At 48.7% G+C, this 22,254-nt stretch overlaps 8 protein-coding genes across 8 annotated transcripts; 3 read left to right on the top strand and 5 right to left on the bottom strand.

Moving 5' to 3' along the window:
* Positions 1–304: 304 nt before the first annotated feature.
* On the bottom strand, positions 305–805 carry N7517_009909 (uncharacterized protein; the record flags this gene model as incomplete). The annotated part of the gene is made up of 1 exon (XM_056727632.1): positions 305–805. One exon carries the CDS (start codon positions 803–805, stop codon positions 305–307), a length of 501 nt encoding a protein of 166 aa, XP_056576204.1.
* Positions 806–2,189: 1,384 nt separating this feature from the next.
* On the bottom strand, positions 2,190–3,301 carry N7517_009908 (polysaccharide deacetylase family protein; the record flags this gene model as incomplete). Its single annotated transcript, XM_056727631.1, has 4 exons — positions 2,190–2,364; positions 2,413–2,817; positions 2,872–3,148; positions 3,196–3,301. 4 exons carry the CDS (start codon positions 3,299–3,301, stop codon positions 2,190–2,192), a joined length of 963 nt encoding a protein of 320 aa, XP_056576203.1.
* Positions 3,302–3,716: 415 nt separating this feature from the next.
* N7517_009907 (putative amidase) lies at positions 3,717–5,423 on the top strand (the record flags this gene model as incomplete). The annotated part of the gene is made up of 3 exons (XM_056727630.1): positions 3,717–3,745; positions 3,799–4,421; positions 4,477–5,423. The coding sequence occupies 3 exons, from the start codon at positions 3,717–3,719 to the stop codon at positions 5,421–5,423; spliced, it is 1,599 nt and encodes a 532-aa protein (XP_056576202.1).
* Positions 5,424–5,490: 67 nt separating this feature from the next.
* Positions 5,491–6,380, bottom strand: N7517_009906 (SDR family NAD(P)-dependent oxidoreductase; the record flags this gene model as incomplete). The annotated part of the gene is made up of 3 exons (XM_056727629.1): positions 5,491–5,786; positions 5,836–6,291; positions 6,338–6,380. 3 exons carry the CDS (start codon positions 6,378–6,380, stop codon positions 5,491–5,493), a joined length of 795 nt encoding a protein of 264 aa, XP_056576201.1.
* Positions 6,381–6,617: 237 nt separating this feature from the next.
* Positions 6,618–9,451, top strand: N7517_009905 (C2H2-type zinc finger protein; the record flags this gene model as incomplete). Its single annotated transcript, XM_056727628.1, has 6 exons — positions 6,618–6,732; positions 6,781–7,188; positions 7,328–7,612; positions 7,666–8,704; positions 8,761–9,176; positions 9,234–9,451. The coding sequence occupies 6 exons, from the start codon at positions 6,618–6,620 to the stop codon at positions 9,449–9,451; spliced, it is 2,481 nt and encodes an 826-aa protein (XP_056576200.1).
* A 465-nt stretch (positions 9,452–9,916) lies between these two features.
* On the bottom strand, positions 9,917–14,206 carry N7517_009904 (uncharacterized protein; the record flags this gene model as incomplete). Its single annotated transcript, XM_056727627.1, has 6 exons — positions 9,917–11,048; positions 11,111–11,204; positions 11,271–13,297; positions 13,350–13,434; positions 13,505–13,817; positions 13,850–14,206. The coding sequence occupies 6 exons, from the start codon at positions 14,204–14,206 to the stop codon at positions 9,917–9,919; spliced, it is 4,008 nt and encodes a 1,335-aa protein (XP_056576199.1).
* Positions 14,207–15,153: 947 nt separating this feature from the next.
* On the bottom strand, positions 15,154–15,585 carry N7517_009903 (uncharacterized protein; the record flags this gene model as incomplete). Its single annotated transcript, XM_056727626.1, has 1 exon — positions 15,154–15,585. One exon carries the CDS (start codon positions 15,583–15,585, stop codon positions 15,154–15,156), a length of 432 nt encoding a protein of 143 aa, XP_056576198.1.
* A 1,913-nt stretch (positions 15,586–17,498) lies between these two features.
* N7517_009902 (uncharacterized protein) lies at positions 17,499–20,612 on the top strand (the record flags this gene model as incomplete). Its single annotated transcript, XM_056727625.1, has 2 exons — positions 17,499–19,021; positions 19,100–20,612. 2 exons carry the CDS (start codon positions 17,499–17,501, stop codon positions 20,610–20,612), a joined length of 3,036 nt encoding a protein of 1,011 aa, XP_056576197.1.
* Positions 20,613–22,254: the final 1,642 nt, after the last annotated feature.

Raw genomic sequence — 22,254 nt, 5'->3', positions numbered from 1 at the left:
CGCAGGGTTGGACTTGTCAGGATATCCACCCGAGCCCTAATTCCAGAGCTAGTATTCCCCGATTTCCCGACGTATTCCACGAAATCGAAAGAATCCCATATCGGGGATGGGGTCGATGGGGACTGCTCAAGTCCCACAGTAATCAAACAAGCCTCCGACCGGGTGGGGAAAGGACATAGCTCCCAAGGCCGGAATATCCCATGGGAAATCGCATAGTCTGACAGAATCCCCAGCTTCTCTTCGTAAAGCGCAAGAAAAGGAAGATAAGTTTTTCAACAAAATTAATCCAACCACACCCCCATTCTCACTTCTTCGTGCGGATCCCCCTCAGTATGGTAAAGAAGCACACGATCGCAGCGGAGACAACGAAGAATCCAAACGGCGGCCAGTAAATCGGGTAATCATTCGATTCCAGTGTGACGGCCGATTCTTCCAGACGGGACTCGGAGTGCGACAGCGACAGCTTCAGCTTTGTGTCTTGTGCGTATCTATCCGGTTTTGCCGGAGTGCCGATCGCTACATCCGGATTCGGAAGTGATTTTTGAAGCTCCGTCTCCGAATTATGCACGGGTCCAGACTTCGATTTTGATGGCGTTGACGAGTGCACGAATCCTGCTTCACGTATGGCGGTTTCTTTCAACATTGCTCCGAGCTCATCTCGGTCGGGGAGGGTCTCGGGGAAGTAGTAGCGCTTATTGTGTGACGCAAGGGATTTGGATGCGATTGAGCTTTCAGAGGGTGTTGGAAGGGCGAGAATTTGGATTGAGTGCATTAATATGAGGACCAGGGCAAGTTTGCCGGCCATCTTCTGGTATTGCGATTGCGATATGGTGATATGGTGATATGGTGATAACGGAGGGCCACGGGTGCCCAGGGATTTGATTTTGATTTAAGATCGACGTGCTTTTTTTCAAGGGTATATGGGTATAGAATAAGAATAAGAGAGAAGAGATAAAAGAAGAGCACGTGGAGTAGTATTCAGAGCGGAGTGCGTATAGTTATGATCTACCTAGGTAGTATGATTTACTATGATTTACTAGTATGACTTAATCCATTTAAGTCCATACCAAAGCCCAGGCCCTTCTCTTTATAGCCTTACCAGCCAATAGATCATAGCCTTATGAACCCGTGGATCTTCCCCTAAGCAACTTTTACCGAAGCCGCATTCATACAACATTATCCCTCCAATAATCTCGAATATATGAAACGGAGTTACCCTGCGAAAAGCGCCACTGGCGCAAAAACAGCTTCCCGCGCGAAGACGAAATGCGCCAAGATATCCCCGTGCATGGCAATATTAGCCTGTAGACAGCCGCTAATAATCAGCTCTGCGGGATCCCGCGCGCGGTCTCATAGTGTCACTGACGTGATTCATCTGCTGCAGTACATCCCCAGACTGAAGGGTTGGAACTGTTACGAAGCTCATCCGAGGACATTTGGAAGGTCTTTCGACTTACGCATCTTGGAGATCTTAAAGGGAAAGGTAGATGTTGCGTCGTTGGAGATGAATATGGTAGGCGACCGTGATATCTTATGAGGTAAAGGTCGAAGACTTGCTATCTGAGGTCGAATTCGCTAGTGTTGTGGCTGATTAGTCTGTTGATATGCCGCGGGGTAAGGACTAGTCCGTGTTCTTGTTCTTTATTGGACGTGCACTTATCAGGGGTGCTGCACGTACTCAATAAAGCCATGCAGATGCTCCTAAGCCCAAGCTACATGGGCTACAACACATATGCGAGAGATTGCGCGATTTGCACACAACCAATAAGCACCGTTCCGATCAAAGTGAGCATGTAGATAGAATGCACGCCAATGATACTCAACCCGACAATTATATAGCTCGCTGTGAAGAGAACGCCCATAACTTCCTTATCATCTAGCCTCCCAATTTATCCGCCATGGAGTATGATTGGGTGGTTAGATAGTACTTGATTTGGGGTATACATTGTTGGGGTATGTAAGATGAGGTTATCTATGTTGGGGTAGACCTCTACCAACGGCGTGGAGATAGATCTTCAAGTCTAACCAATCCGATAACTCTATCTTGCGCCGATAACAATTAATACCTACCTAGGTAGGTCCGGGGTATTGATTTGGGGTACAGGTCATATTGGATGAAAAAGGATAGACAGATATATATATCATTGACCAGAGCAGATACCATTATTTGTGATCCAATTAAGAAGCTATTAAGGTATACTCTTCATAGCTTCGATGAGAACCGGTGACTTCTCTAATGTCGCACCAGCCTTCGCAGGCATCAAGGCCCCAGGCGGAGGAGTGTTCTTATTCTTGAAGTCGTCGCAAATCTGTTCCATCGTCACAAATTCAACACCCTCGTGCTTTTTGAAGTGTTCAATAAGCCTATCAAACGTCAGTCATACTCCGCGCAACGTTATCATTAGATCATACCTTTCATGCATCAGTAGCACATGAGGCCTTCCCGAAACATCCGGGTGGATAGTAATCGGGAAGATAAACTCATCATACTCACGATAGAAGTAGTCAAAATGGTCGCGCCAGATATCTTCCACATCCCGCGGGTTGACAAAGCCATGGCTGTTGGGCGCGTTCTTGATGAACAACATGGGCGGTAGATCATCAATGTACCAGTTAGACGGGATTTCCACAATTCCTGTTTGGGGTCCATGTTCAAGAGGCTTCATCCAAGTCTCCGCCTTCTGTTTGTAATCGATCTTAGTCCAGCTGTCGCCTGTTCGGAGGTAGTAAGCCTGGCAGTCCTCGTGGCTCATGCTGTGGTCGTACTCGATGCCGTAGTCTAGGAGGAGCTGGGCTCCTTCTCTACTAGTTTCCCACCTATTTGGATCTAATTAGTTCCGCGGATGAATCCCAAATTCAAGAAGATTGTACCAAGGTGCCACACTTCCTCGAGGAGGCTTTCCAACAAACTCAGTCAACATCCGATATGTCTTGTCGAGCACATCACGCTGCTGCTCAATAGACATGTCGGTCGGGTTCTCGTGGGAGTATCCGTGGAGGCCGATCTCGTGGCCCGCGTCGCGGACTGCGGCCATATCCTCCGGGAAGGTCTCGAGGGAGTGGCCGGGAATGAACCATGTTGTTTTGATATCATATTTCTTGAACAGCTTCAGCAATCGTTGGGTTCCAACTGTCCCTGCCCAGTAGCCTATATGATAGTTAGCAAGATTCTAGAAAGAGGCCACTGAAACTTACCCCTGCTGATATCGTTTGTGGAATCCTCTCCACCATACGAGCCTAGCCAACCGGCTACAGCATCAACATCCACGCCATAGGTAATGAGAACTCGCTTTGGTGCCATTGCTGATTGTTCAAATTTGGAAGGGAAATTGCTATGTTGTAGCGGGTTGGGTTGAGCTCCAAGTGAATGCGGGGAAGAGCCCGTTAGGCATATCTCCGACTGGCTGACAATTCCACCTTCACCTGATTCACCGATTCATAGATTTACACGGTCATTTCTATTTGTTCACAACATTCCCGTTATCCTCTCTGTGGACGGACTCCATTCATGCCGAGAGGTCTCCAACGCAATTGGGGTCTATGTTGGGGTAGGTGTTGTCTCCAGTGAGGCAATGAGACCCATTTTAATGGACTCCAAGGTATACAGTGTTGGAGAATACCAAAGGACGAGGAAATAAATCTAATGGAGATTCCTCATAAACCGCGACATCCCCAGAGGATGGTGTCAACGGATCCAACGGTGTCATAGAGCGATAATGTCTGTTCTTTTCACAAATATTTCAGAGTAAGGGTTTCGATATTCAGCGATTGCATCATATTGACTGAATATTGTTATAGGAAAAACCCCGTCAAGCCGGGTGATGCGGAAGCCCTCCTCAAACCGCTCGGTCTGACCATCGACCCAACCGAGTCGCAAGATTTCCACACCCTTCTCGCAGCAGTCCACGACTGCGCCGAAAGCATAGCCGCCTTGCCAGACTATCAACCAGTCCCCAATCAGATCAAGTATCCACGGGAGAATGTGCGTCGACCAAGTGCAGAAGAACAGGTTTTCGGGCAAGCCTGGGCACATCGATTTCTCATCCGGGGTAATCCCGAAGGCGGGCCGCTGGCAGGTACATCCGTCAGTTTGAAAGATGTCATTGCGGTTGCAGGCGTGCCACAGCTTCTGGGAAGCGATATCATTCCTTCCTGGACACCGACTACGGACGCGACGGTTGTAACGCGGTTGCTCGAGGCGGGCGCTGATATCCATGGCACATCAACGTGTGAGAATCTTTGCCACTCTACTTCGTCGTATACCAGTGCTCAGGGTACGGTGGAGAATCCACATGCGAAGGGTTATTCGGCGGGTGGGAGTACCTCTGGCGGTGCAGCGCTGGTCGCCGCTGGTATAGTGGACATTACGATTGGAGGTGACCAAGGCGGCAGTATACGCGTTCCCGCTTCGTTTTGTGGATGTAAGATGTCTTCCTCCCCTGAGAGTGTACGTTCCGGGAGCTAACTTGTTTCTAGGCGTCGGGCTTAAACCAACCTATGGGCGCGTTCCTTTCACTGGGTTTGCTAGCGGCGACGCTATGGATGACCATGCTGGTCCGCTAGCCCGAACAACGCTTGAGATTGCGAATTGTCTAGATGTTATTAGTGGATACGATGGCATCGATGATCGGGCTGTCGGTAGCTCGAAACCAGGCTCTACTAGATTCGCAGCAATTCAGCAGAGCCCAAACACACTTGACGGCTTCAAGGTCGGCATTCTTGTTGAAGGATTTGACCACAGCGCAGTAGACCCCCGTGTTAAGGGCGCAGTATTGACTGCCGCCCAGAAATTCAAAGATCTGGGAGCAACAGTCGAGGAAGTATCTCTTCCCGAGCATCTGCAAGGGCCTGCACTCTGGACCATTCAACAGCGAATTGCTGGAGCGCAGACTCTTTTGGGCCAGAACACGGGCCGAAGAGGGCTTTACATGTCTGAGATGGAGCATGCGAGACTTCCATGGACCGATGATGGTTTCCAGAGGGCATTCCCATCCACAAAGAACGTTATCATTAACGGTCTCTATCTAATGCAACAATTCCCTGGTCTCTACGGCAAGACTGCCAACCTTGGACGACTTCTCAGTGACAAGTACGAAGCGCTGTTTGAGAAGTATGATATCCTGGTAATGCCTACAACGCCGGTTGTTGCCCCTCGACATGGAAAGCGAGAACTCCCGTTGGACTCCCTCAAGCCTAGTATGGGTCTTACAATCAACACAGCCATCTTCAATGTGACGGGTCACCCGGCATTAACTATACCCGTCGGCTTTGCTCCGGCAAAGGAAGATAACCAGGTCATGCTGCCAGTTGGGATGCAGATTGTTGGTGGATTGTGGCAAGAAGAGAAGATCCTGCGGGCTGGGCATATATGGGAGACTCGTTTTGACTGGAAGAAGATGCAGTACTGTGCAGATAAGAACTAGACACCAATTCACGTCCGTCACATTCAAGCGTTTGAATTGATATCCTGTCTGTGGTATCAACATGTAGTTAGACCGTTATATATCCACCATCAACCACCATGGCATGGCCCTGTACAAACGATGCCTGTGTTGAACACAAGAAAAGAATTACATCAGCCGCTTCTGCTGGCTGACCCATTCTCTTCATCGGCGCGGTCTGTACTGCTGGCATGATGACGTCACGAACCTCAGGCTTCTCCATTACTAGTGGCGTTTCAATAACCCCCGGACAGACACAGTTAACTCGAATCCCATATTTGGAATAATCGATCGCATCTGCACGTGTCATTCCAATGACAGCAGCCTTCGATGCACAATATGCAGCTATCACAATATCAATAAGGCGTTTCACGGATAGAAAAACAACACTTACGAGCACCCGGTCGGCTGACAATACCAAGTTGACTGGCGACATTTACTACAGCACCACGCTGAGGTGGACGATTGACGTCATGGCTAGGTAGTTCGCTTTGTGAGACCATTTGCCTGAGCTCTGCACGAGATGAGAGCCAACAGCCTCGGTAGTTGATGTTATTGACGCGGTCGAATTCTTCAAGTGATGTCTCTGCTGAGCGTAGAGACTTACCAAGAACACCGGCGCAATTCACGGCGTAGTCTACTCGTCCGAATTCTTGTACGACTGCATCAATGAATGAATCTGCGAATTGGTCGTCTGCCACGTTCCCGGCCTTTACTAGTAGTTGAACTTCGGGATATGTAGATGTGATAACTTCTGCCGTTTGGTGTAGAGACTCTTCATTGAGGTCTGTGATAGCGATTTGCTTGCACCCAGCTGCAGCAAAGGCTTTTGTAGTTGCAGCACCGATTCCTGTTCTGTGAGTGACTAATATTGATATTATGGGTGCTTGGCCTACCCGTTCCACCTGCACCAGTAATTACCGCAACACCAGGAAACATATCGGGTGATTGAGTCATTTGTAACGAGGAATAATCCAAATATCTCTGAATATTCAAGTTGTATAGACATCTATATCTCCCGAGGTCACCTCCAAATATCAACCCCACCTTTATCGCTTATCGCGGGCCGAAAGGTCCCGGCGGGCCTCAAGTTGGAGCAGTTGGGGTCGAATCTCCCACGACATCCACTTCAACAAGGCATCATATTCTCCAAGTTCTCCATCCCCCAATGTTTCAATGTCCCCCTCACCCCAGTCGCACAGGGGTGCTCGTGGAGCAAGGGCACGTATTTGTATACACTGCGGTCGGAGTTTCCGACGAACTGAACATTTGGAGCGACACATTCGCACTCGTAAGTAATTTCCGGGGAGACCCCCAGCTAATGCTAACTCGGTAAAAGACACTAAAGAGAAGCCATTCATTTGCTTCTGTGGGGCGGCCTTTACTAGAAGAGATCTATTGAAGCGTCACACACGCATCTCACATCAAGATGGTCTGACCTCACCGACACCGCCCGAGCCAACGGCGAAGGCGGATTTCCAGCCAACGCATCAGCCTGCATCGATCCCTCCGGAATATGATACACCAAATAGGTCCCTACCCGTGGCACCCCTTACAGGATCATCGGCTGTGCACCAATGGGCTGGGTCACAGAACACGCCTTATTTAAACCAGCACAATAATGCCGGCATGATTCCTGCTGCAGGAGCTCCACACCCGGTCATTGATCCTCATACTGGTATGGTACATGATCCGGATATGCTTCAAGCTGCCCAGTTGCTTCTCCCAGGTGATTACAGACCTACAGGTGCGTTTTTTTAATAGTTGCTCAAATATATACATCCTAATATCCCGTACAACATGGAATGCTAGTCATTCCCTTTTGGGATGATCTTTTGCTTTGACGCCAATTCTTGGAGATATATTGGTCTGACAAAAAAAAATAGCACAACCGATGCCCTATTTGCCGGAGGATTTGAATCATTTCCAAGAATTCACCCATTTCTTGGATTCCATTGGCTTGCCCGGGGAATGGGTTCCCAGCGAAGGCGAAAGATCTCAGACACAGGAGGTTAACCTGGACGACGTGAGAGAGGCAGATCGACATACCCAAGAGCACCATGAGCGGCCACGACGAAGCGGAGAAGGTTCCCGGGGAGACTCACCATTCAGGTCCTGGCTTCCATCTGTGCCGAGGGGCGACCAAAGCCTAGGGACCCTATCTGATTCTGGTATATCACACCATATATTGCTATGATTTTATAGATCACTGACAACATTTCAGAACCACCCCAAAACGCGAAAAGACCGTCACGGTTCAATGTCACCGAAGACCAACGGTTTCGGCTTGCGGCATCTCTCGAAGAATTTCGCCATGTCATTCCGGACTTCGTCCTGCCGTCCCGTCATACATTGACCCGGTACCTCACATCCTATTTTGAAGGATTTCACCCACATCTTCCGTTTATGCACATCCCGACTTTTAATATCAACGAACGCGCCCCCGAGGTGGTTCTTGCTATCATGACGATCGGAGCCCAGTACAGATTTGAGCACCGCAACGCAGAAAGAATATTCCACGTCTCCAAGGCAGTTTTATTTGAACGGATGTCTAGAGAGCCCCGTTTCCCAGCCAAGCCAAGTTACAATTCAGGCTCTCAAGTACCGCTGGGGATATCTCCTTATTCCAACTTTGGCGATCAGTCCCTCACACAGCCACAGGTGTCAGCGGAAAGAACTGCTGTTTGGAAGCAGATTGAAATCACTCGCTGTCTCCTTATTCTGATGGGCTACTCCACGTGGGAAAGCGCCAGACTGGTACAGGAAGCCTTCCATCTTCAGGGCTTGTTGGTTCGACATCTCCGCGAGGCTGGCCTGACAGAAGACACAACGCGCTCTGATCCACGTGCACCGCTCGACTGGTACGAATGGGCGGACCAAGAATCTGCGCGACGCACAAAGTTGATTGCATTCTGCTTTATCCATGTTCACAGCATCGCATACAATGCTTATCCATCTCTGCGCAGCAATGAGATACACCTGCGTCTTCCATGTTCTACCATCGAATGGACCGCTAGCACCGCTGCGGAGTGGGAAGCAGCCCAGCGAGAACGAGGTCCCCAACAGCTGTTCTTCCAAGACGCATTGACACTCCTCTTGCAAAAGTCCCGATCAGCCGTACCACTAGACCCTATCCCAGCGCCATTGGGTAACTATATCCTCTTGCACGGACTCCTGCAACGAATCCACCTCGTGAGCGAGCTATCGTTACCAAATGGCAACCAATCCACAACTCTTCCAACAGAGGAACTGAATAAACTAGAGCAAGTCTCCTACCCAAAAATCTTCCCCAAATCAACTCTAACCATCTATTCCATAGACGAGCTCTCCGCTCCTGGACCTCCGTGTGGCAACAAGCCCCAGAATCCAGTCTAGATCCGCACAACGCAAACGGTCCAATACCATTTACCTCCAGCGCATTCCTGGGTCTCGCATACGTCCGCCTATCTCTAAATCTCGGTCCTCACCGTCGCCTCGAGACCCGCGACCCGATAATAATAGCAACTGCACTCCGCCGCTCTCCACGCCCAGAACGAAGCTACCGTCTCATCCCGGCACTCATATACGCCGCTCATGCCCTCAGCATCCCCGTGCGTCTGGGCATAGATCACATTGCACGCAGTCAGGCCTTTTTCTGGAGCGTGCGACACTCGCTGGCCAGCATTGAATGTGCAGTGTTGCTAAGCAAATGGCTGTTCACCATTGCTGAAGCGGGACCGGATCAGTCGTTGAGTGGTATGTTCATACCCTGCTTGCTGGATGTAAGGTCTATCGGCTAACAATTTGATGCAGAAAACGAAACCCGCATTCTACGCTGGACGCGCTGTATTATCGAAGAGGCGTATTCGTCTATTGATACGGATGACGGCGAGGGACCGCCAGACCTGGAACCGGCTTCTTTGGGATTGGCTGTTCTCAAGCTATGGGCTAGGTTGTTTGGGACGAATACTCAGTGGCCGTTTATTAATGTTCTTGGACAAAGTTTGGAAGAGTATATGACTATGATTTGATGTGAATACTACGTCTTTGGCGTTTGTGTATATTGGAGTTTATTGGAACATAATGTATTCATGATCTCATGATCCCGTTGAATGAGCCTGACTTCTATCTATATCTAGCCTTGGAAGGCCTTTTGAGATTCCATTTCCGAATATTCCAAGTGAATGATCTCAAATGAAAATATTCAACTTATCTATGAGTAGATATTCAAATATCGAGTATCTACGAGTAAGTTGGGAGTAGATTATTACTGCCTGCATTGAATCGTGGCTAGTGATGATTCAAAATCATACATCGATGCTTGTAGACATGGCACATCACCGTCTTTTTGTGCTTTTCTATTTTCTCTTTTCATCAATTCAGATCTCATCCCCTGTTCATATTATCCCACGATTCACCAACTCCATTACTGCGTTCACCCTCACTGATAAGTACAGCAAAGCAAAGACCGTAACAAAGTGCCATCTACTGCCGATCTAGAAGAGTTCGATCAGCTCTCCCTCCACGGGAGATAACAGTAGTTCATTGACCATAGGAGTGAGCGAGACGTCGGCTAGACTCAAACTGCCAGCCATATTATCGTCATCTCCAACCGCAGCAGTAAGCAGGTCTACCTCTTGATTCTGACTTTTAATCCGACAGTGATAATCTTCTTCGAAGGCGATCAGATCATTGACGAGGGGTGTGAGAGGCTTGTTTTTCACTTCACTCGTGGCTTCGGCCTGGCCATCCCCAGCCCCGTCATATGTAGCCGTGTCTTCCTTGGCCGGGGCAGTAGGCTTGTCTTCTCCAGTAGTTTGAACTTCGGTTTTCGGATCATCGTCGTCGTCGAAGTTGATTAAGTCTCCTTCGACCGGAACAGTCACGTTCTCCCCGACTGTCGTAGTATCTGTCCGAGGACGTTTTCCTCTGTAAGGAAGCTCAGCCTGACGATTATTGCCGAAATTGATCAGGTCTCCTTCAACAACGACATTCTTCTTGACTTGCATGGTATCTATCCGAGGACGTTTCCCTCTAAACGGAAGCTCAACCCGAGGATTATCCACGAAATTGATCAGGTCTCCTTCAACTGGACCAGCGACATTCTTCTCGACTGGTGTATCACCTTGCTGGGGACGTTTTCCCCTAAGAAGGAGTTTAGCCCGACGATATTCATCAAAGCTGATCGGGCCTCCTTCAACAGGAGCAGCAGCAGCATTCTTCTCGACTGGCGTATCATCTCCCGGAGAGTGGTTACCTCTAACATGGAGCTTAGCCCGACGATAATCATCCACTATGGCGCCACCCTGTGCAAACGCCTGCCATCTGCGCACACCATGGGCAAACTGTGATTTATCTTCGTCTTTGACGAAAGAAAAGGTAAAGGCAGGGGTGCGGGCTGGGGCTTGGGGTCGGGTGATTGGACCGACCACTGCGTCGCGATCATCATCTTCACCGACATCATTCCAGTCGGCTCCAGCGTCAAAGACCTGGGTTTTGCTTTCCTTGCCCATGTCACAGAGGCAATCATGAGTGTGTGGTGGAGAGCATACACAAATGCATGGCTTGTTGCAGCACTCACGAATCTCACTGCAGCGCTGTTTGCAAGACACCCAGTCATGTTCAGAACTAGGGACGCAAGATAGTATTAGTATTTGGATGCATATGACCTATCAGTATTTGAAACTCACCCATGGCATTTACGGGGACACGGATGTCCGCATGGCAGATCCTTGCCACAAGGCTTGCTGCAGCCGTCGCTGATAGTGTTCCAGTCCTTGAGAGCTAGAAGAAACAGTTAGATTCTTTATTTATTTTTCATTGGTGTTGCCAGGCATGCGAGGGACTCACTTTCAATGAGGGTTTCTTGGTTGTGTCTTGCACAATACAGGGGCAGAGCCGGTCCCAACCGGGGGTCTTGTGGATCTTCAGACATGACATTGGTAACTGCATTCCAGAAACTGCTGTGTTTGCTAACACATTGTGCGTTTCCAAATATGTAGAGACCGTATTTGGCGCGGGACAAGGCAACGCACACTCTGTTGTCCTGTTCGAGAAAGCCGATACCTCGATGAAAATTGGATCGAACAAGGGACAGGATTACGATATCGTTCTCTTCTCCTTGATATGAGTCGACAGTGAGTATGTTGACGTATGTTTGGGCGACGTTGAGATTCTTTGCCTTCTTCCGCATGATCAACTTCCTTTGGCCATTGTAGAATGTCAGGACAGTGATGCTGGTTGTCGGGACCTTATTCATCACAAGATAAGCAAGGAGATTGACCACCATTGATGCCTCAAATTCATTAACCTTGGATAATAGACTGTCCGCGCTTTCTGACGAGGTGTGGTCGAAAAAGAACGATCGTTTCTCTCCCATACCAGGAACCAAAGGGTGATCCTCCACAGACGGATGATCGCGCAGACGATCCCCATAGATGGGAGCCACGAGCTTTCTTATTTCCGGCACCATTCGTCTTTGCTCTTGAAGCATGGCGTATGGCATTTTATTTACCACCAGACGCTCAAACATAGAGAGATCGAGGTAGAAAGGGTGGCCACACAGTTCATAGTCGGCACACTGACCCTTGAGCTGCAGATGATCGCCAACAAGAATGAGATGCTGAAGTGATGGGAGGCAAGCAACTGCAACTGGGGCCTCAAGTACTTCTGCTGCCTCCTCAATCAAGATGACTTGGGGGTTCAAGCTTGAGACCAGTCCTCTGTATTTGCTCAGACCAGTTGTGGTCATGCCGATGATCCTCGCCTCTTGAAGAATACAATAGTCCCGCTCAAATCTACCAATTTGGACATTGCTGGAGCAATCCTTGTAACTTTGAGCGAGGCGATGCACATATTCTCCCATAATAGCGATCAGCTGCTTGCGCATGTAACAATAAACAGCACCACGATATCTCTTGTGGATGTTGTAAAGGTCCTTCTCTTTCAGCAAAATTTCAACCGTTGCCCGAGAGATCTTGCCATTGTTGGAGCCACAAAGACCAGGCGACAACGGGAAAAAGCGGGTTTTGAAATCCGACCAGTCATCCTCATATCTTCCATGTTCGACTTCAATCTCCTTCAGTTGCTCGTACTCACGGTCAATATCGTCATCAATAAATCCGAAGCCACCGACGTATTTGTAGTCGAACTCCCTCACAGAGTCTGTAAGCCAAGCCATCAAAGGATCGGCGTTTGCAGGAGCATTGTATTGCTGCCATTTATGTGCTACTTCCTCCAAGGAATTAACCTGCTCTTCGCTCAAAACACCGTGCTCTCGGAATAAGGATGCTGCAAGAGGCTTGTTGCTGTTTGATGGCGCAAATGGCTCCAGGAGCTTACCAATCTCACCCGCGAGTTTGTTCTGTTTCTTTATCATTGGAGTCAACAGACCTCCCTCAATTTTTAATAGCCCTTGGGTCTGTCTAATCTCATAAGGGGTGCGCTTGCGAATCTCAGGATCGGTAGTTCTTCCACCCAGCCGGACATAGTTTTTCTCAAACACTGAGATATGCTTAATCAGTTGATCGAGAGCATGGTTAGTTTGAGCTGCGATGATAATAGGCGGATCATTTGACCTCTTGCCTGAGAGCATCATTTTTAGAGCAGCGATGGAGGTAAAGGTCTTTCCTGTTCCAGGAGGACCCTGAATGATGGCCAGCTTTTTAGTCAACATTCGGTTCAGGGCTGACCATTGAGATGCATCTAGCCTTCCCATTGGTTGGGAGGGCCATCGCTCAAGGATGTCGTACTTTCCAGTGATGTCGAGTACAGAGACTTCAGACAATGGCGTGAAGTCCATGCATGGCGCAGTGTTGACGTATTCTGGTGCATCAATGTCTCCTGCCAAGCTGCATATTTGTTCGTTCAGCGGAAAACTAGACAAGGTCAGATAGTCCACTCAAAGATACTCCTGATTTCTAGCCTTACCTTTCCTTTGACAACTTTTGCAGTGCTGTCAGGGTGTGTCGATTTGCCTCAAAATATCCCGCTCGAGCTTCAACCATGATCCATTCTTGCCTAGTGAGACATGATGATTAGTATCGTCATATCTTGCAGAAACACATGGTCATAGTCCAACTCACTGTGGGTCGATCTCGATATCGTCCGGCGAGGCCAAGAAGATATCAATCTCGGGGGGTCTTTTTCGACCCCTTCTTGCAGCCGACAGGCCACGACGGCAACAACACATTTGCTCAAGAATGCATTTTGCTTGGGCGTTAGAGCAACGACTGTTCCAGGATTAAGGCGGTTAGAGTATGTCCAGGCAATGTTTTTGCCCGCGCGGCGAGTCGAGAATTGGATGTGCAATGCGAACCCCGAGCGGGCCAGGGTAACACCGATAATGAAGACCTTTGATGTAGAAGAATCTGAATTAGGAATCTGTAATTCGTAAATCTAAGAAAGCACAATGGGAGAATAGTACTTACCTTCTCATAGATGGAGATGTCTGGGGTATCTCTCATAAAAGGTTCGGCGCGAACCCGGCCCACGGCATTTCGAAGTGGCGCAACCGAGTCTTCTCGGATCAATGCATAATGGGCCTCTAGGTATTTCTCCTTGGAAACCCAAGGTCCTGAAATGCAGTTGGGGGCAAGTGCAACAACGTCTCCCGGTACATCTGTCCCAAGGATTTCTTCGGCCGAGGGAAGCTCCGGCTTGGTTTGCCAAAGTTTCCAAGGGCCGTAGACTGGTAGATCCGGGTCATAGTACTGGCGGATCTCCTGATTGGCAGGTCTGACCTGTTCCTTGGGCTGATGACCATATTGAAAGCGGAAAGGCGGCATGGCTGTCTAAAGAATCCGCAGGGTTAGTCCATATACCTTGAATGGATCGATCAAACTCACCAAGGCACTTCACTGCAATCGATGATCCCACCTCCCAGACAGACTTTACCCTTTGAAAACGGTCGTAGGTGTTCCACGTTTCAAGCAGGAGTCTTTATGAAACGGATGTGTTTATCATGGGAAGTGGAAAGTTGACAGTGAGGGCGTGGAAATACGTAGAAGAAGGAAGGATCGAAGTCGGATCGAGTGCAGAATATGTGTCAGGTGGATGAAGATGAATGAGATAAGACGAAAAGCCAGCACCTGTGTGTCAATATGAGTGAGGTGGGAGCGAGAAGCGACTGAAACCATCTGGAAGGAAGGAGGAGATCAACATTTGAACTAATGTTTGTTATATCCGATTTACTGCTACTACTACAAACGTAGTCTTGCATTTTCATGCATCCATATCTGAAGAGGCTCATCGTCCATGGATCATATAGATATCGCCAAACCTCTTAGGGATTTTCTATAATAAGAATATCATATATCTGTGATTAGGCTCTCTTATATATGCACTAAATTTTAGGCCGAACGAGATGACTTTCCCTTCCTGTTTTATTGTTTAGGTGATATCTAGCTTCTTAGGTGAGTTTAGAAGGGGTTGTCCCTTTGTGATTGCGAGATATATATTTCTGGCTTTGAGCAATGTAATTTTCAATATGATGATAATTTAAAAAGAGGCCACAGTCGCTGTGCGGGATTCATGACTTTCAATTCCTTAGGGTACAATCTTTCTGACAATCAGGGTGTGACATTATTTCTGATGGCTGAGACAGATCCAGCTCAACCGAATCGGAGAGAATTACAACATCAATTCGGCCCATATACACAACTTCATCACCCCCGTACAATGCATAACCTCAAAATGTACATCAATAATCTGATAGACAAAAGGCTCATTCAACCTAACAAGAAATGCCACTTCGGAGAAAGTGGTTCATCGTCATCGAACTAAAAGGATTGACATAACTATAATGCTTGTTATCACCCGAGTGGAAATTCAGCTTATCACCATCATTGTCGACCTGCCTAACCGAGATAGTATTACCAGGATTGTCGGGCTTTAAAGGGCTCAACATCGAGTGGCAGAACTCCCATGTCTTGCCCTTGTACTTCACAGTGTCGCACTTGTTGCTGCATGTCCCATCAGCTTCGAATGAGAATTTGCCGCTGTCGATGTTGTCTTTGGTCAAGTCTTTGTCGTGAATAAAGATTTTGCAACCGGCACCACCACTTGCATCGCCTGTGTTATAGTGGCTCATGGCAGTCATGCCGAATGTGCAGGCCGAGGCGGTGGTAGCCGCGACAGCGATAGTGATGAGGGCAGATAGATGCATATTGGTTTCTAGGAAGCGGTCAACAAGTATTCTGATATGAATGGAGTGAGTGACTGTGTACTGGAGGTTGAGTTGCTCTGAATTGTTTCACGTTGATGTGAATTATGTCAGATCAGTCTACTTTCGTGATCATTTGAATTGGCAAAGCACTTGTCTGAATTCGTGCTCCCCTGCGGATCTGAAGCTTGAACAGACGGATATTCTACAATACGATTGGGACACCTGGGTAGACCCCCGCAAAACCCACAAGACCCACAAAGCCTAAAGCCCAACCCGTCCTAGCCCACTAACGGGCTGGGTTTTGGGCCCGGGGTAAGGGTCCATTAGGCTTTAATTGGAGCCTGACAGGCCCTAAACGATAGAACCATTCCGAAAAACGAGACTTTCTTGATTACGTTTAGACCCCGTTTCTAGCCCTTATCTCGAGGTACGTTTAAAAACGAGAAAACGCGATATTTAGATAATTTATCAATTGTACCTAGGTAGAGGTTTACTCGGTAGTACTCTCGTACAAACTATGCTGTAGGTAGTCGAAGCTCACATATGAGTTGGATGCATACAACGTAGAGGAGGAGGAGGAGGAGGAGGAGAGGGTGTAAAATAGTACTAAGGTCGATCCATTGACACTAGGCCAACAGGCGATGACGATGACAGCTATTAGGATGAGAATGACGATGACGGGGATGGCATACTTTAATTATCCCGGATATAAGCAAGAGTGTCTTGTATAGTAATCTTTAGTGATGGAATGATTGTATCTACTCGGAAGAATAGATTCCATCCCGGAGTTTTACCGTAATTTTCCCGATGAGCATCGGATACTCGCAATATCAATGCTTGGGTCTTATTGGCGTGCCGACTGCCGTCTTCCGGAGATAAACTTCATTGACGTCGGCGGGACAACTCCATGTCGGCATTTGAACATCTTTCTCTCCAGGCCTTGAACTGGCGAAAGATGTGACGAAGCTAACTGTGAGGAGAGCCAAGGAAAAAGGAGTTATTACCTTGTTGGGTAGTGGTTGAGGTATCCCCCACCTTCGTACGCTCGAGCCTTGAGGTTGTCTAACCTCCACACCCATTCTGTAACCTCATTCTGTAACATAAAGAGGAGAGAGCTCGTCTATCATGTAGTGTGAAAGAGTGCAATGACGTAGTACTATAGACCATAGCCGATCGCATGATCGTCAGGGACATTGCCACGTCGGTAGCCTTCCATTTTTGTAACATCAATTTGCAACAGTAAAATGTATTCGAGATCGGTGAGCTGGGGGCCGGGTTTCAAGCCACTCCCGCGCGGGAGAAGGATTTCGTGTTATCCCCCAGGTTCTCCTTTCTTACGCCATCGTGTGGCTCCATAGTACCTGGGCCCTTTGGCGTGCGGGGTCTGGGGCATAATGTCCTATATAAGCAGTGATCTGCTTGAGGTGGACCTTATAGGCTCGGCATAAATTCTGATTGATCGCTAACGGGGGAGGGTGTTGGTACGTGCAGCTATAGTCGAAAAGGTCAGGGTTAGGTGAGCTCACCTTGGATACTTAGTAAGAAGCGTTAACGTGACAATATAATACCTTGACCTTAGGACGTTGATGAAATGATGTGGAAGAAAGAGGAAGAATTAATTTCCGATAAATTGATTACATGGATATGCTTGGCAAACCTACAACGTTGTATATGAGTTGATCATGTTAATTCACAGTGGGTCTAAGGTGACTTCTGGGACAGTGGAAAAAGAGCCACCTTACTCCGTAGAGTCTTGGCTCTCTTGGAACTCTTGGCTCATTCGGAACTCTTGGAAAGCTCTGAATATTGGGATGGCTCGAGCCTCGGGGGATGCTCCTGGGGATGTTTATAAGAACCGGCAAGATGCAAGTCGATGCTGATCACCAGCTTGGTTTTCCCATTGAAAAGAAGCCATGGCGATGTCATTCCCCGGGTTCATCCCTGACTGGACGAACCTAAATATCATCCACAACAATACCCTGCCACCTCGCGCGCACTTTTATTCCTACGGTTCCGAGAACGCAGCCCTCTCGTTCGACCGAGAACAGAGCGAATACCATAGTCTCAACGGTACCTGGAAGTTCCACTATGACCAATCTCCGTTTGAGGCACCCAACTGGGCGACGGCCGACGTCTCCTCATGGGATGAGCTAGAAGTGCCTGGTCACTGGCAGCTCAACGGCTACGGTCACCCTCACTATACCAATATTGAGTACCCGTTCCCCGTCACCCCACCCAACGTCTCCTACGTGAACCCCACTGGGTCCTACTGGCGCGAGTTCACCGTGCCCGAGAACTGGAATGGTGAGCAGATCCGGCTGCGTTATGAAGGCGTGGATAGTGCTTTCCATGTCTGGGTCAATGGCAAGCAGGTTGGATACAGCCAGGGCAGCCGCAATCCCAGCGAATTCGACATCACCGACTATCTTTCCAGTTCCGGGGAGAAGAACTCCCTTGCAACTCGTGTCTATCAGTGGTCTGACGCCTCGTATATCGAGGATCAAGACATGTGGTGGCTATCCGGTATCTTTAGAGACGTTTATCTGATTCCTTTCACCAAGTCGTCCATTGTCGATTTCGACGTCTTCCCCGAAGTTGATGACTCCTTCAAGAGCGGTACATTGACAGCAAACTTTACTATCCAGGGTGAGAAAGGGGATGTGGAAGTCAAGCTTCTGTCGCCAAGTGGGAAGGTCGTCGACGAGGCCACTGTCTCATCATCGGAAAAATATGTCAAGGAACTTAGTGGTGATAAGCTGGAATTGTGGTCTGCTGAGACCCCTAACCTGTACACCCTCCTTTTGACGTTTGGCGGACGAACCATCAGCCAAAAGACTGGTTTCCGTCGCGTTGAAATGAGTGGTTCCAACTTCCATGTCAATGGGAAGCCCATCATCTTGTACGGTGTCAACCGTCATGAGCACAATCATCTCACCGGACGGACAGTTGCCTACGAGGACATGCGACGGGACCTGATCTTCATGAAACAATCCAATATCAACGCAATTCGAACATCCCATTACCCGCACCACCCTTCCTTCTTTGACGTCGCGGACGAGCTTGGCTTTTATGTCATTGCCGAGGCGGATCTTGAATGCCATGGTTTCCAGATCACGGGCGACGGCCTGCAGGTTTCTAGTAACCCAGACTGGGAGGACGCTTATTTAGACAGAGCGATCCAGATGGTAGAGCGCTACAAGAACCATGTTGGTATCATCATCTGGTCGCTTGGAAACGAGTGCGGCTACGGCACGAATCACGCTGCCATGGCCAAATGGATCCGGCAGAGAGACTCCACCCGAATTATTCACTACGAGCAGGACTATGAGGGTGAAACGGTCGATATGTACAGCCGCATGTACAGATCGCTGGACGAGATCCGGGACCAGATTGGCAACAAGACCGACAAGCCGTTCATCTTGTGCGAGTTTGCACAGTAAGTAATATCTCATCCCATCCCACGAGCTCGGAGCATCTCCCTCCCCCTTGTTATTATTCATTCTAACGTGAGTAGTGCGATGGGTAACGGCCCTGGCGGCCTCAAGGATTACATCGAACTCTTCAGAGCCGAGCCCCTTGTCCAGGGAGGCTTCGTATGGGAGTTCAACAACCACGGCATCCTGAAGAAGGAAGACAACGTGTCATACTATGCCTACGGCGGTGACTTCGGTGACACTCCTAACGATGGTGATTTCATCATGGATGGCCTGGTTCTCTCCGACCACACGCCCATGCCCTCAATGGGCGAGTATGCCAAAAACATCCAGCCCGTCACGATGAACTTGACCGTGGATTCGACCCAACTGGTTATCACAAACCACTACGACTTCGTCGACCTATCCGGACTGCGCCCCCAGTGGCATCTTGTTCAGGATGGCAAGAAGACAACAGAGCCGAAGAAACTGGAGCTCCCAAGCATTCCGGCTGGCGAGAGTCGCAAGGTGGACATTCCACTGAAGAAGGGAGACTTGTCGAAAGAAGCATGGATCATTGTCGAGTTCCTGCTTGATGAGGACAAGGTATGGGCCAAGAAGGGCCATGTTGTCGCGTGGGATCAAGCCTACCTTGCTGGACCTTCTGCTTCCCCCTCGCAGCGCCGCTCCAACTCTGTGGCTCGCAAGGTCGATACTAGCATCAAAATCTCTCAACCAAAGCAAACCCGTCTCGAGGTCCAGAGCGGCACCTCGACATTTGGCTTCGATCTCCTACGTGGAAATCTCACATGGAATATCGACGGAACAGAAATCTTCCAGCGTGGACCCGAACTATCTCTCTACCGCGCCCAGACACAGAACGACAAGGCCAGCGCAGGCGATGGACCCAAGTGGGATGCAGCATACGTCAACCTTGTCCACACACAGGTCCGTGATGTAACATGGCAGCAAGCCGACAACGGCGACGTCAAGGTACACTACAAGGTCTGGGTCGCACCCAAGGTCTGGGATTGGGGCGTGCAGGCAGATCTAATCTACACCATCTCGGCCGATGACAAGGCGCCACTCCGCCTTCAAGTCAAGGGCGAGTTCTCTGGCGATAACACACCCACCGTGTTACCGCGCATCGGCCTCATGGCCGTCCTACCACAGACCTTCGATGATGTCTCCTGGTTCGGCCGCGGTCCCGGAGAGAGCTACCCCGACTCCAAGCAGGCGTGTCGTATGGGCGAGTACAAGTCCTCCGTGGATGATTTGTTCACATACTATGATTACCCTCAAGAGAATGGTAACCGTGAGGATCTGCGCTGGGTGCAAATCGGGAACCCAGAGAAGGGCGTGACTCTGGATGCCCGTCGCAGTGATAGTCAAGGCGAGAAGTCGGCCTTCAGTTTCACGGCCCGTCGTTACATGCCTCAAGATTTGGACAGTGCCACGCACCCGCATGACCTGAAGCCGCTCGATATGACCGTTTTGCATTTGGATTATGCTAACAATGGTCTTGGCTCTGCCACTGTCGGACCTACTGCGTTTGAGCCGTACAAGTGCTATGCTGAGCCGTTTGATTTCACTTTTGACTTTAGCATTGTCTAAGAGACAATTTTGTTGTACATAACTAGTGGACTTTGGGGGAGGAGAGGGGTAGCCAGGTATGGGTAAGAGTAAGACCAACCAGTGCTTGTTAATAGAACCTATCTTAGCAATGTCTATACTTCTTATGGGTCTTAAGACATGTGGGCTATTCAAGCCCTGATTTTGCAACATGACATTCTAGTGCCACTTTTTTCACAAAGTTACTTCTTCATTCTTTTGTTTCGTACTAGTGTATGGGACGGATACAAACAAGCAGCAAGGCAGATGTATGCTGAATGCCGTCGCTGATTAATTGACTTGACCAAGCCATAACTATACGATCCAATCTCATCCCCACGCTAACCCGTCATACTAGGAACAAAATGGGGAAATACCAGTAGTCAACAACGAACGAAGAATCCGAGGCAGAATCACGACGGCCGCAAAATTAAAAGGAGGTAGATATAAGGCATACATCCCTCCCTTCCTGCCATGTTGTACGACTCGAGGAGGGGGAAGAATGGGTGTAATTGGTATGATAATACAGTCAAAATGAATATATCCTTCATCAAGCGCAGCTTAAATACTGAGGCTTTTCATTTGTTGATCTCGCAAATCGTCAAGTGAAAGTTGCCAATCAAAATCATAATCTCCTTTGTAGTGTAAGTATTTACTCTTTCCGGTGCCTGGGTCACTCACCAATGCTATGCTCCTTGCAAGCACTTCGTAGAAATTCCACTGACATGCAGAATTCGATGCACTCATCCGGCACCCATTGATAAGCAACCCAGTAGTTTGGATTTACCCAACTGAGACCTTTTGGCTGAGAGGGAGCCCAGGCCTTCATGTCTAATTTTTCAGTTAAAGTCGTTGTACGACTAAACAGGACTCTCATAGCGAAAAGCTTTGAGACATTAATCACCGCTATCATGTCTCCTTCCAGGTCCTTGAACTTCCAGGAGTTGATCAAACGAAAAATTCTCGCAGGGCTATCAGACATTGCTATGAGCTCCGAAGGTCGATTATTTTCGCATTGGTTTTTCAAAACGTCCTTATCGACCAAGCTCTCGTCTAGAGAGCCGTGGTGGGAAGGCAACGTGGAAGGTTGATTTGAAGAACGAAAACCAAGGCCTTTGTCATCTCGACTGTGGCTGCGTGACCGGAATTCCCGGTAAAAGATACTTAGAGTGTTCGGCTCGGGTCTAACTGAAGGCTCGCAACACCGTCTTAAGAGGACTTTATTAAGAGTGTTCAGTGTTTGAATATCCGTATGTAAAGTCAAAAGCACATCGGTAAGTCTGGTACTCATGATCCTATTCTTTTCCGGCAAAGAGTGCTCTCCATTCGCTTCCTCAGATGTATAATGAAGGCTCTGGCATGGAATGGGTAACGGTCCGCCGGTGACCAGTGAGGCGACGAACCCGAGACTATCGGCAAGGAATATTTTATCACCAAGCGCTTCGACAAGCCTTTGACATGAATCGTTGTGTTCCTCTTGCAGTTGAATATCGCGTTCGATGACCCGGTTTTCTCTTATTTTTTCCTCTGTGGGAGGTTCGTCGGCGAACCCGATACAACAATGTCTAGATATATGAACTTGACAAACGCCATATCTTTCAGGAATATAATGCGCCGCCATTTCTCTGTAGCAAGGAATTGTAAA

Source organism: Penicillium concentricum, assembly GCF_028827145.1.
Source record: "Penicillium concentricum strain IBT 3081 chromosome Unknown utg000004l_segment0_segment0, whole genome shotgun sequence".
NCBI classification, from domain to species: Eukaryota; Fungi; Ascomycota; class Eurotiomycetes; order Eurotiales; family Aspergillaceae; genus Penicillium; species Penicillium concentricum.
Note: the sequence above shows the minus strand (reverse complement) of the source record. Positions and strands in the feature narration are given on the sequence as shown.